Raw genomic sequence first — 19777 nt, forward strand, 5'->3', positions numbered from 1 at the left:
CCAAGACAAACAGTCTTGTAAACAAACAGACGAACAGGACACGCAGGAATTGCGTGTCCAAATTGACAAGTAGCTCCCTTCCTTCCTTCCTTCCTTCCTTCCTTCCTTCCTTCCTTCCTTCCTTCCTTCCTTCCCGTTTTATTTTATATCCATCCATCTAGGCTCAAATCAAAGCGGTCGGCCCGGGCGGCTGGCGTAGCCGTCTGTGCACCTTGGCTGGTAATCCAGTCAAGATCAACATTATGCGGTCAACATTCAGTCAACATTCAACATTATGCGGGTTCGACTCCCGAATAATGTTGTCTAGACAAGACAAACATTAAACCTGTGTATAGGAGGGGCTAGCGCCTAACACCGCTCAAAAACCTGCATCAGGGCTACGAGCTTCCTCGGAATAGCCACCCTTATACTTTTGTGGGGTCAGAGAGAGAGAGAGAGAGAGATAGAGGGAGAGAGAGAGATGGAACAAATTAAAATAGGGTGATGCAGGCGATATTTAAGCATCTTCCAGACAGTGGCCCCTATAAGTGTATTGTTTAACAGTGGCCACTAGAGGGAGAGCTCAACACCTCCCATTATTAATCTCCTAGAGAGAGAGAGAGAGAGAGAGAGAGAGAGAGAGAGAGAGAGAGAGCAGGTCAACCTCAAGTTGATTAGTTTCAGCTGCTTTTTAAAGGACAGCATTTCCCATGCAGGTCTGAAGGAGAAAGCTATGGAGGAGCCTATAAATACCGCCCATAAATCCATTCATCTGACACTCCAGTGGTTTTCAACCAGTGGTCCTTGAGGTGGTCCCCATAATTGATGGAGAGTTGGTAACCAAATGGACCCCGGCCCATTAGATCTTTAACTCTTGAGAGCGTAAAATGAATGCTCTCAAGAGTTAAACTATTGTTATATACATCTGCATTAGCCTTGCGTTGCGATACTAATATACCACCGCGCTGCACTGCCTCAGGGCATATGCATATGATGGATGAAATAAAGATTCAAACTCAAGTCAAACTCAAGTCTGGCTGCGCCAGGCTAGGCTACATCTGCATCACTTAGTTTACAAGAAGTCTACGCAATAAGAGCATGTAGAAGGATTGTTATGTTGATCAATGTTTGCCTCATGCTCTCTCTACTAATGGTACCACATTAATAGAGCATGGAATTGTGGACAAAATCCTATCCGGCGATAACAAAATACGAGGCTCAATTTTGGGCTAAATGTCATCAAATGGTGGTTCCGTGGCTCAAATGCCGAATAAATAATGGGCCTTGATATGAAAAGGGTTGAAAACCACTGTATATATAATACTACTATCTTACACTCACACACTATCGTTGTTCTGTCTCTGCCTCGTGCATCTGCCTCGTGACGCTCACTCATTCTTATTCTTGCTTTGTATTCCAATGCCTCTGTCTGTCTGTCTGTCTGTCTGTCTGTCTGTCTGTCTGTCTGTCTGTCTGTCTGTCTGTCTGTCTGTCTGTCTGTCTGTCTGTCTCTCTGTCTCTCTCTCTCTGTCTCTCTCTCTGTCTCTCTGTCTCTCTCTCTCTCTCTCTCTGTCTCTCTCTCTCTCTCTCTCTCTCTCCCCGTCTCTAAATATGGCGATGGTAGCAGTGCGTGCGTGGTTAATAATATGTGGGGGCTGTGAGTAGAGAGCGCCGTACGTGTCCTGTAATTGCCCGTGCTGCCTTCTCGACCACAGCCGTTTTCTCGTCTCGAGAAGCGATACCTGGCAATTCTCCAAGACAGACGAGTCTTGAGTGCCCTTCGCTTCGCACGATGCATCGTATACGGACAAGAGCTGTGCACAGACAGACAGATGCACACACACACGTCCGTACGCAGGCTTTATTCACACTCACCGTGCATGTCTGCGGCGCGCGTTTGTACCACACAGACAGACGCGCTGTTGTTATGCCTATTGTAGCGCTGGCCGTGTGGTGATGTGAATGTACATGAGTCATACATTCACACCTAACATGTTCCGTCTATACCTGCCCTCCCAATCGCTCCATCTGTGCTCTCTCTCTCTCTCTCTCTCTCTCTCTCTCTCGCACTCTATACTCTCTCTCTCTCTCTCTCTCTCTCTCTCTCTCTCTCTCTCTCTCTCTCTCTCTCTCTCTCTCCCTCTCTATACTCTCTCGCTGTCTCTCTCTCTCTCACTCTTATACTCTCTCTCTCATTCTCTCCATTCTCCTCTCATTATCCTATATAGCTTTTTTCTCTGGGCTATATTATTGCCCTGCTCTCTCCCATGTACACCCAAGTGATCGCATACACACCTGCACAAATATATGCATATGCACGCACACACACGTGCACGCGCGGGCACACACACACACACACACACACACACACGCACACGCACACGCACACGCACACACACACACACAGTAGTGTATGTGTGCTCCAGTACTGCATGCACACAGAGGCAGGCGTGGGTAGAGAGACCCCCCTGGGGAGTACAACGAGGTACTGCAGTACTGAGGTGGTCTATTTAGAGCATTGCAGTAGAGAGAGAGAGAGAGAGAGAGAGAGAGAGAGAGAGAGAGAGAATATAATGGGAATACAATGGCAAAGATTTACTCATACGTTCTTGTACAGCCTTACGTGTGTCTACCTTTCAGCACTTAGACTTTGATCCCAGACTGTACTGCAACTCAGGCATACAGTCATTACATTGCATTAAATACAGCACTAGTTGATGCATCCAGGCATGTTCTTTGAGCCATGCTCACATATTTCAATTTTTATTATGTTTTGAGGGCCGCTAGCCCCTCCTATATCCAGCTTTTAGTGTATGTTCACAAACTTTGTCCTACACAAACATTAAATTCCCATTGACAATGAATGGAGAATTTTACGTCATAGTGTTTGAGCAAATAGACACTAGGGCCATTTTCGTCACCGCTAAACCCACTTCTTTGCCTTTTTCTACTATTTTGCAAAACATTTTTGAATAGTTAATATGGCCAGTCTACAAGCTCACAACGTGTCAATGTAGATTGGCTAGTTGAACTATTCAAAAATGTTTTTCAAAATAGTAAAAAAGGCATAGAAGTTTAGGCATAAGGAAGGGGTTTAGCGGTGACGAAAATGGAGCCCATAGTGTCTATTATATACGTCGTGCTGATGTACGATGATAAGAGCGCCCCTCACTTCACACATTTTTTAAAAAAATATACTCCCAATTAGTATAATAACCCCCACATATATCTTTTGGCAGTGAATGCCATATCATTACTCCTCCTAGCCATTAGCCCCAGCAGACAGTCTCCTGGCACTGGCAGTAACCCAAGCCCATGAAGCCCACCCACCATATTAGCCCTGAGCAGTTCCCCTTAACTCCGTCTGTAGATCTGTAGATATGGCCTCGATAACCCTGTGTAACACCACATATAAACCCGACGTTTGCGGCGGTGCCACATCCTTTTTTTAGCGCGACAGCAATAAAGTGTCTATCACATGCTGATGAAGTGACACTAGTAATTACCAAGTGACGGCTGAGGAGTGCAAGACTATACAGAGGTGGAAAGGAAGGAAGCTCTTAACTGGTTTGGAGTGCAAACGAGCCCTGGCACTTTCCCCTGTTTCATCATCTGGTGTTTTCGCTAATCAGGACCCTTGAACAGCAACAGAAAAATGTCTTCCTTGAAATAACCATGAAAATGTGCCATGTTTGATTATCGGGGGGGAAATGATATAACCATGTTTTATTCATGACAATGATTTAATTTTGTTGTTGCTGTTTCATTAACTTGTGGTGTGGCAATGTTCTAACTGTGCTGATGCTTTTTTAAATGACTGCTCATGTGTTTTGTTTGGCTTAATTTAACCAAATGAATTGACATTATTCTCTTGTTCACATTGCGCACAGCTACCATATAAGTTGATCGTTTCAGTTAGACAGATGTAATCGTATCGTACCTAAATAATTCATAAACATGTTTAACTTGCTGTAGCTGATTAAAAAAAAAAACCTCTCATATTAAACCCAAGGTAACTAGAATGCTGTTAACCTGTCTAACCAGCCCAGCCACAAAACCCTCCTGTCCAACCTAACTAAAGCTGCTTTTTTAAAGTACAATAACCATGCTAAACCTTTTTGCCATGTTGCCCTTTATTTCCTCTAACCTCTTCTAACTTTTCAACTTCCAGATCTCTTTTTGTAACCTCTCTGAAATGAATCTGTCTTCTCCAAATTCTCTTTTAAAGGGAACTTTGATAGTGAGCGCCTGGCTATTGCTAGACAAAGAATCCCATACCGACTCGGTCGGGTAGTTGACGAGTGGCTACTCGACAAAGGTAATAAAATCCCTTTAACTCCACACTAATGATCTAACCGTTCTAACCTTACCGTTAACCACAGCTCTGGGGGAGGTGCAGTGCCACACGGAACAGGCAACAGGGGTGCATAACATTGGCACGTTTTACCGTGTGCATCCCCTCATATATTTAACCACATGAACCCTATAGCTAAAACATTTGACAAAACATATAGCCGATCTGCAAAGCTCGCAATGCGCAATGCGGGTGGCAAGATGGCGCGAGCGGCAGGAGTCTCTTCCTGGTTTTTAAACAGCAGGTGGATGGAAATGAAGCTCCACCCACACTGCATGGGTGGAGCTTCATTTCCATCCACCTGCTGTTTAAAAAACCAGGAAGTGACGCCTGCACTAAGCTGCATCTTGCGTCTTCGTCATGCGACTGTCTGGATGCAGGTAATGCCGGCTTGTAGATTAGCTATTTTCCTAAGAGATTTAATGCAGAGGGTGGTGGGGAGAAAAAAAAGGAGCATACCAAGTATAGAGCCCTGGGGGACTCCGCTTAATGAAGTATCTAGGGTTTAAGTGGTTAACAACCTTGACTGTGATTAAGGCTCCCCCGCTCACCCCACAACAAACCGTGCATTCCCCTCAGGCATTACTTCTCACTGTCCGTCCATGCAGTTTCTGGTAAACAACCTAAACTATAAAACAGAAACCTTCTCGACCTATTATCCAGAAATGCTACGTTAGTTAACTTAATTCCCCCATTCCAAAGGCTGGAGTATTAAAGCAGCGGGAATCTACAACCTGCATAGTAATTGGCAATTTACTTGCTGTGCCAGTTTTGGAATTGTAACTAAGCCTGATTATCACAGTCACATTAAAACACCACCTCGACTGGGGCTGCACCTCCTCAGAGTCTTAACCCCCCAAATAACCAACGTATAACCTCCCAGTATAACTTGGCAAGTTGTAAATAGAGTATATTGAATTGCGTCTATATATATGCTTCATCTTCCTTTGTGTCTGGTGTTTTGATGAATGTGAACTTGCTTAAAGTTATGATTACATTCAATTATTCATGCCCCCTAGCCTCCCCTCCCCCAAAGAACAATATATATATATATAACTTTATTACTGCATAATTTGCAGGAAAATAACAATTAAGCCCCCAATTGAAAGTCACTAAAAGTTAAAGGGACTGTGTTTTGCTCAGTGAGGCCCCCATACACACATACAGAACACACGTTCTGTGTTTTGTCTGTGTTTGATGGCCGCCACAATGCGTTTCCAATGGGAGTCACGTGCGGTTTGACCAAACATTTGTGTTTGATGGGCAGAACACGGCCGTCAAAAAACAAAAAACAATTGGTCAAACCATGTGACTCCCATTGGAAATGCATTATAGCGGCCATTAAACACAGACGAGACACAGAACATGTTTTCTGTGTGTGTGTGTATGAGGGCTAATTACACGAACCACAACCTAACACTGAGTAATTTATTTATTTTCTTACAAAATGTGATCTGTATCAAAGTGATGATTATTTAACCCTTTGAGTGTCTCAAACGTCCCAATACCTCCTTGTCTTCTTCGTCTTGTGCTGTTTGTGCTGCTGAAGGTGGTTGATTCTTAAAGAAAGAAAGAAAGAAAGAAAGAAAGAAAGAGAAAGAAAGAAAGAAATCACACGTGTATAAAACAAATCTGCGATTGAATCAGTAAGTAGTCACAATAGGTTGCAGACCTGTTTAACTCATTGCAAGTCAGGGAGAAAAGCAGCCAATGGTTGCCTATACTATAATAACACCATGGGAGTTTATTTATATTGCATTGAAAAGACCTTGACTTAGACTGTATCGTATGTTATCTTCAACCACAAGACTTCTGCATTCTGTATTCAGTTTGCACAGTCAGTAAAAGAGTTGTAATGAAATCTAAATCGTTTAAATTACAGGCATTAGCTCGTTACCTTAGGGCAGACTTTACACTTTTAGATGGCATCGTGAATGCCAATTACCCAGGGAAGAATTCAAAGACGGAAATTTGTCACCCGAGAGCTAAATTAAGTATTCATGTGACAGTGGAATGGGATAAACGGGTGACTCGCATGTTTATTTCATGAAAACAAAACAACAGGCACATTCAGCGCCAGATTTAACTCGACTTTCTCTCCATATGCACTGGGGAAAATACCTCCTGCTGAGAGAGAGCTTAGAAGACACAAAGCAGAATTTCTTAAAAAAAGATGAAGGTTCAATTATGGATTGAACCAATAAAAACACATAACTTAAAGTATGAAAGGCTTTGTGTAATGCTATGAACATCTTGGAAAATGAGCTTGAAATTGGATGACTTTTCCCTTTGTCATGGCGTTTAGAAATGACAGCAGTGCAATAGCATTCAAAACAAAACTCTTAACCCCCTTGTATGTTCCACGACTTGTATTCTTTATTTTTTATGAAACATGCTGAACAAGTAACAGGCTCAGATCGGGGTCACCGCTCCTAAAATGAGTCGTTTGTGAAAATGGTAGGGCTTATCTAGGCTTAAAAGCAAGGTCTCATAAATATGCCTTATTGAGAACTTCAAAGGCAAGGCGTTGTTGGAACAGCATGTCCTATTCTGCGACACGGACGCATATACAGTATGCGTGCGTAGTAGGGGTGTAACGATACAGCGATACGACACGTATCACGATCCATGGTTGACGATACGATACGTGGACGATATTGGGTCATTATACGATTCAACGATTTAAAATCGATACAGTAACTATTTAGCAAAGACATGTGGATAGTGCAGGTTTTTTAAGGGATGGATAAAAAAGTAAACGGTGATTCAACACATTATAGACAAACCTGTACCTTGACATGAACACAGAGAATACACACATGTATCGATAGAAAGATAGAAAGTGTAGCGATATTGAATGGAAAAGTAATAAATATTTGTTCTTCCTAAAATGGCTAAATACAGCGCACAAGTACGTATTATTGACACAATCGATTATTCACATTGCAAAACGATTCGATACCGATTATTTGAATTGCAAAATGATACGATAGCCTACAAAGTCAACGTTGCTGTGTACATGTCGATATATTTCGTAGATTCTTGAACTTAAAATGTATTTTTAGATGCAGTCACTAGGGACAGGGATCCGAACGTAATTACGACAGAGCATTAGTCCGACATGCGGGAACAACGGTCGGGGGGGACGTGGAAGGTACAAGAGGACGAGGAAGTAGTGGACTTTTTCCAAGCTCAAAGGGTTAAAGCTATATCTATTGCTTTGATGTGGAACCATGTGCAGATAAAGCTCCCACCGTGAGATCTGTGAGATCTAAGCAGATGAAGCTCTAACCGTGAGATCTAAGCAGAATCTAACCAGAATCTAACCACCGAACAGCAACATCAAACCTCACCCACCCCAATAACCACTGAGGGCTTCCATCTCCCCTGAAATCCCTCCGCCGCCCCCCTCCCAACGAACCTGAACCCCACTGGATTACTGTTACCACACAGTGGGGTCGCCACGTGATAGAAAAGCCCTCAGTTCTAACCATGTTCTAAACAACGATTATAACGTTCGAGCACAATTGGACCATTGGATGTCAAATTTTTTGGACAGGCTGTGCAGATCGTTAAAAAACCAAAAATAAATAGCTAACTAAGTTCTAACCCCTTCTAAATGGAGAACAAAACAATTAAACTGATTAGAGAAAGTTTCTGTCCCCCGTTCTGACTCCCATTCACCCCAAAATACAAAGACTCAGAGGGTTAAACCTTTTTTTTAACTAAAATACCAAATTTAAAAAGTTGACTTATTGTGACCATTTGGGGCTTTAAACTCCAAAACAAAAATCCTATTTCTGTATAACTGTTTTCTCTTTGAGAAATGGAATAAGGTCCCTTTAACATTTATTGTTTTCACTTCAGAGGAATAACTGAAATTGTGTTTTTTTCGACATTGTGATGTTTACAGTTGCACCGTATACAGTATGTCATCTATCTGCTGTGAAGGTTCAATGGTGTTTGCCTCCTTGTGGTGGATGTGTGTGTGTGTGTATGTAATAATGAGAACGGGGAACGATTTCTGTGTGCCGACATCTGACCTGGTCTTTCTCTTTATAATGTTCCAGGCTGGAAACTACAGTATACACAACAAAATCGCGAGCATGAAATGTAAAAAACGAAACCCTCGCAGGTCCATTTCTACACCGCCGGAGTAAGAACGCTCCAGATTCTATTGTGTACAACAACATGAAGGATTTGGCTCTCCCAAGTCATTCCGCAGGGGTTGCTGGGTGATCGTATTACTGCAGCGTGCTCCCAGAGGGCAATCACATACATGCCTCAGAGCGCCTTTGACCAGAGTGAACACACAACATCAGCCTCCCAGGGGTCTCCCTCTGCCTTTTCTTTTCCAATTTGCGTTTTTGCAGCGTTTAGTCGATTCCATAAAGAGCCCAGAGGAGCACGGGGCGACAGACGGAGGGGGGGGGGGGGGGGGGGTCCCGTACTGCTTTTGGGGTCCCGTCGGTCCAATATCACCGCCTCGGCGGAGAACGGCTGAGAGCTTTTGACTATAATGTGCTGACGGTCATCTGCAGAGTAGCCTCGGAAACCCTGACGTTTTTATCCAGGGAGAAAAAAAAGTCTGGGTCCGAGTCCACTTCAATACGACATACAGTAGCGCAAACGTCGATCACTCTCTGCTGGTTTCTGATCGTCTGCACCTGCGTCTAGAATTCTCCTGGCGGATCCTGCCGGGAGCTGCCTATGCCATAGAAAGCATAGGTGGACCCCAGGCTATCTGCAGAGTTTACTGGCCAAAACAAAGGGTAGTCGCTCTGGAAATGTGCGTTATGCGGCCCGGCGGTCACATGCGGCCCCACACCTTCACTTAATGTGGCCCTCAGGTTAATATTGGAATACTGATATATTATTGATTTCATCAGCTGTTACAATTCCAAACATGCAAACTAATTTGTTCAGTCTTAGTAGTTTTCTTTTTAGGTCCAATGTATTTGCATTTAAGTTGTGTTACATAAATAAACTAAATGCACTTGAAATAACGAATAATTCAAGGTGTCAAGTTTTGAGCTTGTAGATCAGCAATTTTTGCTACCTTTGTGTCATAGAATGACAAAGGGCATTATGAAAAAAAAAGAAGTTAAAATAGGGAGATAAGAGGTTTCTGCCCGACAGTATGCAGCGTGGCCCTCTGGAGTGAGTGTGGAACTATAGTGGCCCTCTGGAGTGAGTGTGGAACTATAGTGGCCCTCTGGAGTGAGTGTGGAACTATAGTGGTTCTCTGGAGTGAGTGTGGAACTATAGTGGCCCTCTGGAGTGAGTGTGGAACTATAGTGGTTCTCTGGAGTGAGTGTGGAACTATAGTGGCCCTCTGGAGTGAGTGTGGAACTATAGTGGCCCTCTGGAGTGAGTGTGGAACTATAGTGGCTCTCTGGAGTGAGTGTGGAACATTAGTGGCCCTCTGGAGTGAGTGTGGAACTATAGTGGCCCTCTGGAGTGAGTGTGGAACTATAGTGGCCCTCTGGAGTGAGTGTGGAACTATAGTGGCCCTCTGGAGTGAGTGTGGAACTATAGTGGCCCTCTGGAGTGAGTGTGGAACTATAGTGGTTCTCTGGAGTGAGTGTGGAACTATAGTGGCCCTCTGGAGTGAGTGTGGAACTATAGTGGCCCTCTGGAGTGAGTGTGGAACTATAGTGGTTCTCTAGAGTGAGTGTGGAACTATAGTGGCCCTCTGGAGTGAGTGTGGAACTATAGTGGTTCTCTGGAGTGAGTGTGGAACTATAGTGGCCCTCTGGAGTGAGTGTGGAACTATAGTGGCCCTCTGGAGTGAGTGTGGAACTATAGTGGCTCTCTGGAGTGAGTGTGGAACATTAGTGGCCCTCTGGAGTGAGTGTGGAACTATAGTGGCCCTCTGGAGTGAGTGTGGAACTATAGTGGCCCTCTGGAGTGAGTGTGGAACTATAGTGGCCCTCTGGAGTGAGTGTGGAACTATAGTGGCCCTCTGGAGTGAGTGTGGAACTATAGTGGTTCTCTGGAGTGAGTGTGGAACTATAGTGGCCCTCTGGAGTGAGTGTGGAACTATAGTGGCCCTCTGGAGTGAGTGTGGAACTATAGTGGTTCTCTAGAGTGAGTGTGGAACTATAGTGGCCCTCTGGAGTGAGTGTGGAACTATAGTGGCCCTCTGGAGTGAGTGTGGAACTATAGTGGCCCTCTGGAGTGAGTGTGTAACTATAGTGGCCCTCTGGAGTGAGTGTGTAACTATAGTGGCCCTCTGGAGTGAGTGTGGAACTATAGTGGCCCTCTGGAGTGAGTGTGTAACTATAGTGGCCCTCTGGAGTGAGTGTGTAACTATAGTGGCCCTCTGGAGTGAGTGTGTAACTATAGTGGCCCTCTGGAGTGAGTGTGGAACTATAGTGGCCCTCTGGAGTGAGTGTGGAACTATAGTGGCCCTCTGGAGTGAGTGTGGAACTATAGTGGCCCTCTGGAGTGAGTGTGGAACATTAGTGGCCCTCTGGAGTGAGTGTGGAACTATAGTGGTCCTCTGGAGTGAGTGTGGAACTATAGTGGCCCTCTAGAGTGAGTGTGGAACTATAGTGGTCCTCTAGAGTGAGTGTGGAACTATAGTGGCCCTCTAGAGTGAGTGTGGAACTATAGTGGTCCTCTAGAGTGAGTGTGGAACTATAGTGGCCCTCTGGAGTGAGTGTGGAACTATAGTGGCCCTCTAGAGTGAGTGTGGAACTATAGTGGTCCTCTAGAGTGAGTGTGGAACTATAGTGGCCCTCTAGAGTGAGTGTGGAACTATAGTGGCCCTCTGGAGTGAGTGTGGAACTATAGTGGCCCTCTGGAGTGAGTGTGGAACTATAGTGGCACTCTGGAGTGAGTGTGTAACTATAGTGGCCCTCTGGAGTGAGTGTGTAACTATAGTGGCCCTCTGGAGTGAGTGTGGAACTATAGTGGCCCTCTGGAGTGAGTGTGGAACTATAGTGGCCCTCTGGAGTGAGTGTGGAACTATAGTGGCCCTCTGGAGTGAGTGTGGAACATTAGTGGCCCTCTGGAGTGAGTGTGGAACTATAGTGGTCCTCTGGAGTGAGTGTGGAACTATAGTGGCCCTCTAGAGTGAGTGTGGAACTATAGTGGTCCTCTAGAGTGAGTGTGGAACTATAGTGGCCCTCTAGAGTGAGTGTGGAACTATAGTGGTCCTCTAGAGTGAGTGTGGAACTATAGTGGCCCTCTGGAGTGAGTGTGGAACTATAGTGGCCCTCTAGAGTGAGTGTGGAACTATAGTGGTCCTCTAGAGTGAGTGTGGAACTATAGTGGCCCTCTAGAGTGAGTGTGGAACTATAGTGGCCCTCTGGAGTGAGTGTGGAACTATAGTGGCCCTCTGGAGTGAGTGTGGAACTATAGTGGCCCTCTAGAGTGAGTGTGGAACTATAGTGGCCCTCTGGAGTGAGTGTGGAACTATAGTGGTCCTCTAGAGTGAGTGTGGAACTATAGTGGCCCTCTGGAGTGAGTGTGGAACTATAGTGGCCCTCTGGAGTGAGTGTGGAACTATAGTGGCCCTCTGGAGTGAGTGTGGAACTATAGTGGCCCTCTGGAGTGAGTGTGGAACTATAGTGGCCCTCTGGAGTGAGTGTGGAACTATAGTGGCCCTCTGGAGTGAGTGTGGAACTATAGTGGCCCTCTGGAGTGAGTGTGGAACTATAGTGGCCCTCTGGAGTGAGTGTGGAACTATAGTGGTCCTCTGGAGTGAGTGTGGAACTATAGTGGCCCTCTGGAGTGAGTGTGGAACTATAGTGGTCCTCTGGAGTGAGTGTGGAACTATAGTGGCCCTCTGGAGTGAGTGTGGAACTATAGTGGTCCTCTGGAGTGAGTGTGGCACTATAGTGGCTCTCTGGAGTGAGTGTGGAACTATAGTGGTCCTCTGGAGTGAGTGTGGAACTATAGTGGCCCTCTGGAGTGAGTGTGGAACTATAGTGGTCCTCTGGAGTGAGTGTGGAACTATAGTGGCCCTCTGGAGTGAGTGTGGAACTATAGTGGCTCTCTGGAGTGAGTGTGGAACTATAGTGGTCCTCTGGAGTGAGTGTTGAACTATAGTGGCCCTCTGGAGTGAGTGTGGAACTATAGTGGCCCTCTGGAGTGAGTGTGGAACTATAGTGGTCCTCTGGAGTGAGTGTGGAACTATAGTGGTCCTCTGGAGTGAGTGTGGAACTATAGTGGCCCTCTGGAGTGAGTGTGGAACTATAGTGGTCCTCTGGAGTGAGTGTGGAACTATAGTGGTCCTCTGGAGTGAGTGTGGAACTATAGTAGCCCTCTGGGGTGAGTGTGGAACTATAGTGGTCCTCTGGAGTGAGTGTGGAACTATAGTAGCCCTCTGGAGTGAGTGTGGAACTATAGTGGCTCTCTGGAGTGAGTGTGGAACTATAGTGGCCCTCTAGAGTGAGTGTGGAACTATAGTGGCTCTCTGGAGTGAGTGTGGAACTATAGTGGCCCTCTGGAGTGAGTGTGGAACTATAGTGGCCCTCTGGAGTGAGTATGGAACTATAGTGGCCCTCTGGAGTGAGTGTGGAACTATAGTGGCCCTCTGGAGTGAGTGTGGAACTATAGTGGCCCTCTGGAGTGAGTGTGGAACTATAGTGGCTCTCTGGAGTGAGTGTGGAACTATAGTGGCACTCTGGAGTGAGTGTGGAACATTAGTGGCACTCTGGATCATCAAAGTTGCCTAGTACTCCCGCTCTGCAGTGCAGTGCAAAAAGGCTGGAGAGCCATGCAGGCTTTCGTTCAGGGCCTCCCCATGCTCTATCCCTTCTCCTCTCCTCTCCAAGACTTTGAGGCAGATCAGAGTGAACATCCCTGGGCCCTCTCTGTTCCTGCTGACTAAATCCAAAATGGCAGCCATTATAGGGAGCCAATAGAGGGGAAAAATAAGAGTCCCGAAAGTTTCCAACGGCTCAGTCCCAAGCTTAAACTCGTTCAGATGTGCATGGCCCGCTTCCCTCGCCTCTCCCCCTCCTTGTGATGGATCTGTCATCCTAAATCCTCTCCGTCTCTCTGTCACTCTCTCTAGTGCTGTTTATCCGCTCGTCCCACCCGTCTCGTTTTCCCCCATCTTCCCTTCTTTGTACCCTCCTCTCTGTCATTTTCTGCCAGTATAGTCTTCCAGAACTTGGCAGGCGCCGGCTCTCTCTCTCTCTCTTTAGAGACGACAAGAGTGACACGCAGATTTCCTGATTTCACTGGGGAACACCGCCACGAAAATAAATAAATAAATATGTAACCGCCAAGAATTGACTTCTCTGTGTCGCTCCCTTTTTAAGAGATAAGCGTGCAGCTCTTATCCGAAGATGTATACAGTCATGGGGCGCCTTAAAACTACTTGAGGCCCTCGGGTTACTGGCATTTTGAAGCTCCTGCAAAACGGCATACACTTTGTGATGGCGCGAACTATCGAGCCGTGAAAATAAAATATGACTTGGATTATCTTAACTGAAAGTTAAGTAAAATCACTCCATGAATGTCGAGGAATGAATGAATGGCATTCTACATATTACAGAGAAAGGCTATTTGATTCATTTGCCAATTAAGCACCATGGATTTCTCCATACTTTTATATGTGTACATTTAATTGACAAGCTTATAGAAAAGATCCAAGTTTAGGGGTAAGTCCCTGTGACATACTAGCGTCATGTCCAGGGGTGTGCTTCCTCACGCTACAGAAACAGGAGTTAGGCTCCTGCCCTATGCAGACTCCTGCCCTATGGGCCTCATGGCTACAGAAACAGGAGATAGGCTCCTGTCCTATGGGCCTCATGGCTACAGGAACAGACTCCTGTCCTATGGGCCTCATGGCTACAGGAACAGACTCCTGTCCTATGGGCCTCATGGCTACAGGAACAGACTCCTGTCCTATGGGCCTCATGGCTACAGAAACAGGAGTTAGGCTCCTGTCCTATGGGTCTCATGGCTACAGAAACAGGAGTTAGACTCCTGTCCTATGGGCCTCATGGCTACAGAAACAGGAGTTAGGCTCCTACCCTATGGGCCTCATGGCTCGGCAAGGCTTACTTACTTACTGGTTTGCCAGGTCTGGGTGCATCTCTCTCAATCGCTGATTATTTGAAAACAAGAGCGTTGGACACAATTCCAGCCATGCACTGTGAGGTCATCATGCATTGCTGAGGTTCTCTGACATGCATCCATGAACCTCATAACAAGAGTGCGTGTCATGTCCTTCGTCAGCTTAACCCATTTTGGGTGGGAACCCCTTTTGGTGTTTTAAACATTATGTTATAATTTAGCTATTGAAAAATAGCAGATCTACAAGCTCATAGCGCGCCACCGAGTGGCGCGCTACGAGCTTGTAGGTCTGCTATTTTTTTTAAATTGAAGAACCACTGACATAGAAACATAGCTTTTTCAGAAAACTGTCAGGATGTAGAAGACATTTTTAGAATCTGATCTCAGGTCAAAATGATGTGAATCAGAAGTCAATGTAAAGATGCAACGCCAGTATGACATTTGGTTTCTATGCCTCGAGCGATGTGAACGGAACCAACACTATGCACGAGCACGCACAAAAGTTAAAATACTCGAGTGACATTTCATTGTCAGCGAATAGGCCAACATCCAATGCTGGCACGTCGTCCACACTCGCAAAATGTCACTTCAGTAGATAGAGCATGCGTTCCCTGCAGCGTTTTATGTTTTGTTCTTTTTTTCTTTTTGCGCTTGAATACTTATAATTGCCCTGTTTTCATGGAAAGCAGGGGGGGGGGGGGGGGGCAATGGCGTGTTGGCGACATGCTTGCTCATCAGCAGAAAAAGAAAAAGTGCCTTGCAGATACAATATGTAGATATCGCCTCGCTTGATGCCAGACTGATGAGATGCTTGCTGGGTTTATTTCATGGGTCCCCTACCATGAAATGGCCTAGAACAGCACCGTCACAGCTGGAGTGAATTAAACAAAAAAGAGAGAGAGAGAGAGAGAGAAAAGGAGGAGGCCAGCTGTCCCCAGCTACCCGTTACGCTATTATTATCCATTTGTCTCAGCGATAATAACGCCTCCTTATTTAAGTTCAGACCCACAGACGGAGGTATAAGCCACGCCCCCGGACTGTCACACGCTGTCGGTCTGCTGTGTTGGCTCTATAGAGCGTCGCAGTCCCGCCCCCCCCTCGAGAGACCCGGAAAATAAATCCCCGTTCATTTTCCTCATAGACATTTCAGAAAGTATTTATTTAAAGACGTTTACGCCACGGACAAAGCCAACTAAACTCTTGTCGTGACAAATCATGACAATAAACACAATGTTTTGGGCCGAACAAAGAATTAGAAAGTAGAAAAAAAAGGCAGGTTACAACACTTTTTTTTGTTGTTTTTCTTCTTTGTAATTATTTGTTTGGTCCAAAATATTGTGTTTGTTGTCATGATTTGTCACGACTCGAGTTGGCTTCGTACGACGCTTAAAATGTCTTTAAATAAATACTTTTTGAAATGTCTATGGGAAAAATGCATTGGGATTAATTTCCTGGGCCTGGCGTCGTCATGAAAGGGGGCGGGACTGCGGCGCTCTATACACTGACTGCTGAGGCCTCTGCCCCCCCATTTTGGACCCCCCATTTAATGGCATTTCTATCATGGGAGACCATGGGACCCCCAATGTATAATGTAAAATCAATTTAGAGTGTACAAATGGAACTAAATGGACCTGTTAGGGTCCATTTGTACACTCTCAGGGTTACAGACCCATAAGGGCCCATTTGGTTCCAAACTATCATTTAGCTGGGGACCCCCTGGAACTCCCTCAAGGACCCCTGGGGGTCCCCGGACCCCACTTTTAGAACCACTGCAGTATAGCTTCACATTGCATTTGGCTCCTTACCAACTTTGTCAAGCACAATTACTTCATGGTTTTGTGCCCGGTCCAACCTAAACTTCTGGGGGGAGTCCAGAAAAACAGCAAGTTCCCTGTTAATTATACCAAAGAGGGCCTTGGCACTGAGGAGATAATTATGTTGCACATTCCATAAGCTTTTCCGTCTTCAGCCACCCTTCTTTCATTTCTTTCATTTCCATTTTTAAAAGGATGTGCGGGGCCAGTTTTGGTGAGTTAGATATATGGAAGAGAACTATATGATGCAAGCCACGTTCCATATAGCCCACCGTGCAAACACTGCTAGGTCGGCTGTCAATCACGCCACAAAGTGGTGTGTATTTGGGGGAGGTGAATCCAAGGCTGAGCCGCCCACCTGCATGCTTTGCTAAGTGCAAACATTTCAGACGGTGGCCACATTTCAGATGGCGGCCGGGGCTTCCTCGCCATCATTATGTTGCTCCCCCAATGGGCAGAGGGAGGAGGAGGAGAGAGAGAGAGATGGTAAATGGTGCATTTATATAGCACCTTTATCCAAGGCACTTTACATAGATTGTGCATTACATTCACCCATTCACACATTCATACACCGATGGCGGCGGAAACCATGCAAGGCACCAACCAGCACATCAGGAGCAATTAGGGGTTCAGTGTCTTGCAGCTCAAGGACACTTCGACACTAACTCTGGAGGAGTCCAGGTTCGAACTGGGAACCTTGTGGTTACCATCCGGCCACTCTACCCCTGAGCCACCGCCGAGAGAGAGAGAGAGAGGCGTAATGATGCCTGTGGGAGAGAGAGGCCTCTCTCAGCTGCTGGTCCAGGCGTCCTAGCCAAACACATCTCTGTTGTTTTTTACTAACCAACCTTTCGGTGGTCACCTTATCACCTAAAACTGGAGCATGAAGAAGCCTTAAGCCATCCAGGATGCTTGTGAATCATGACCATAAACCCCCTCCCCTCTCCCCCCATGGACCTCTCGGGGTCCCCTCCCCCCATGGACCTCAGGGGGTCCCCGGCCGAACCCCACTTTGAGAACCAAACCAATAACCAATGGCCTATTGGAAGGAGTGGACAGAGTCTCCATCCTTCCCTCCCCTCTCCTCTGGGTGGTTAGTGGTTAGGGTGTCGGGGGTGGCGGGGGGGTGCAGTGAGCCATTATAGCTCAGCCTCCGACAGCCAATCTGTGCATTAGGCAGCCGAGCGTGGCCCACCCATGCACCCAGGCCCCCGACCCACTCCTCTGGCTCAGCTCGCCTCGGCCATGCAGTAATTATACCAGCCAGAGCTCCATCTGATGCCATAGACATATCTTGCCTGTCTCTGTGCATGCGTGCATGCGTGCGTGCGTGCGTGCGTGCGTGCGTGCGTGCGTGCGTGCGTGCGTGCGTGCGTGCGTGCGTGCGTGCGTGCGTGCGTCTACCGATCTATATACATACATGCGTGCATACTGCATAGATACTGTACATCATACAGAAGAGTAAATGGCACCTTTTATCCAAGGCACTTTACATAGATTGTACATTACATTTATCCATTCACACACATTCATAATCATACACCGTTGGCAGAGGAAACCATGCAAGGCACCAACCTGCACATCGGGAGCAATTAGGGGTTCAGAGTCTTGACTCAAGGGACACTTCCACACTAACTCTGGGGGAGCCCGGGTTCGAACTGGGAACCTTGCGGTTGCCAACCGGCCACTCTACCCCTGATCCACTGCTGGTCAGTGCTGCTGACCAGTGCGTTGATGCATGTGGCAGGATGGAGGACGTAGGCTCCAGGCGTCCAGTACGATTAGCTCACCACACCACGAGACAACAGGGGTCAGTGAGTGAGATGTGTGACTCACTCTCTGGGTGTTGGATTCCTCCTACGTGCATTTAGCACTGCAGGGCTTTCCATTTCTTCCTCTGTTCTTTCACCAACTCCATCCCCACGGAGGTTGTCTGATTTACCACCACTCACTCACTCACTCCCACCTCTCTCTCTCTCTCTCTCTCTCTCTCTCTCTCTCTCTCTCTCTCTCTCTCTCTCTCATCTCACCCCCTGTATCTTCTCACTGGCCTTTTCACCGTGTTTTTCTTTTTTCTTTTCTTCTCTCTCTCCTCATCCCCTCCGCTCACCGACTCTGTCTCTCTGACACGCCGGCCTCCTTTCCCTGTCCCACACCTCCGTCTGTCACCCTCTCTCTCTCTCTCGCTCCTGTCCATTCACATGTCCCCCTGCCGTCTCACTCCCTGTCCAAACTCCTCTTTCCTTAATTGTCTCCATGGTCGCGCTCGCCGCGCAGGGAATGTATTATCCCGTGGCGTTGTCGCTCCCGATTCTGCTCACCTAGACAAGTTGAGGGGGGCTCTCTCTCTCTCTCTCGCCAAGCCAGAAAGGTGCCTGCCTGGCAGGTGGTTCCCAACAAACGAAAAACGCCAGCCGTGGAGCTGTGGCCAGTTATTTCAGTGTGAATCACTCGCTGCTGAATGCCCTTTCCGGTGCGGGCTTAACCCATTAAGACATGGGAACAGATGCTACAAAATGTCCGAACGGTTTTCTGAAAACCCTATGTTTCTTTATCAGTGGTTCTCAAACATTTTCATGTCAAGGACCCCAAGAATGATATGTATCTGGCCATGTGACCCCCATCTGAAAATATGTTGTTCCAGGGAGGGACCCCCCCAGAAGCAAATATTTGAGTTAAAACGTTCACTGTGAAAGATATATATATATATTTTTAAGCTCATAGCACGGCGCTATGAGCTTGTAGATCTGCTATTTTTCAACAGCTAAAGTTTAAAATACTGGTTAAAATGTATTATTTAGAGAACTAATAAATCTTATTCCCCTTATTCATTAATTGGCGATTTCCAACCTTGGACCATTGACTTGACTTGAAAAGCAAAGAGAACAAGACGAGGGCCATACTTGATGTACAGTATTGTGTGATTTCAGTCTAGCTGCAGTTCAGGCTGTGTGTCAACATCTCCTCTTCCAAGATGGTCGAGGCGAGGGAAATTGGCAGGCCCGCGTCACCGCGTGTACGATGCGTGTGATGGCGAGCTGTAAGGAGCTCAAGGCCCCCCACGTTTCTCGAGGGATATTGATTCCCTGCCTAGCAACGAGGGGGGCCTGACGCATTCTCACCATTGCAACGAGAGCTAGAAAAACACCACCACCACCGCCAGCACCACATGAGAGGGTCAGACGCAGCAGGCTTCATTACCGCATCCTCTCGGCGAGGAAATCGAAGCCCCGGCCGGCGGCCAATGAATGAGCCCCGGCATCTATAGACCGACGAACCGACCGACCTCGTCCCTCGAGTGATCCGCTTTGAAGCTCTGCACCGCGACTGACGTTATTTATTTATTTATTTAACGGTCCATTTCTATCAGCGTGGAGAAGCTGCATCCTCCACGTACATGTGTGTGCATTTCTCCCAGGCTGGGTGCTAGGCTGGGGGTAGGAGTCGGAGATAGGGATTTTCCCCCGAATCGTCCTCACCACCCACTCCGAATGCACCTCCGACTCTCAGACGTCACACAGTTCTCTGACGTTAAAGTTGCCAAACCCAGAGATTAACACATAACTCCATGTTTAGCGACGTATATATATAT

General features: G+C 46.6%; 1 protein-coding gene across 1 annotated transcript in view; it reads left to right on the top strand.

Moving 5' to 3' along the window:
• Positions 1–1771: 1771 nt before the first annotated feature.
• LOC306913843 (neurexin-2-beta-like) overlaps positions 1772–19777 on the top strand; it is a gene marked incomplete at both ends in the record, with an annotated part of 54078 nt that continues 36072 nt past the window's right edge. The window contains 2 exons of the mRNA XM_079490653.1: positions 1772–1778; positions 4208–4297. Of these exons, the coding sequence (XP_079346779.1) occupies positions 1772–1778; positions 4208–4297 (97 nt within the window). The remainder of the gene's footprint in view (positions 1779–4207; positions 4298–19777) is intronic.

This window comes from Electrona antarctica (genome assembly GCF_951216825.1).
Source record: "Electrona antarctica genome assembly, chromosome: 21".
Classification (NCBI taxonomy): domain Eukaryota; kingdom Metazoa; phylum Chordata; class Actinopteri; order Myctophiformes; family Myctophidae; genus Electrona; species Electrona antarctica.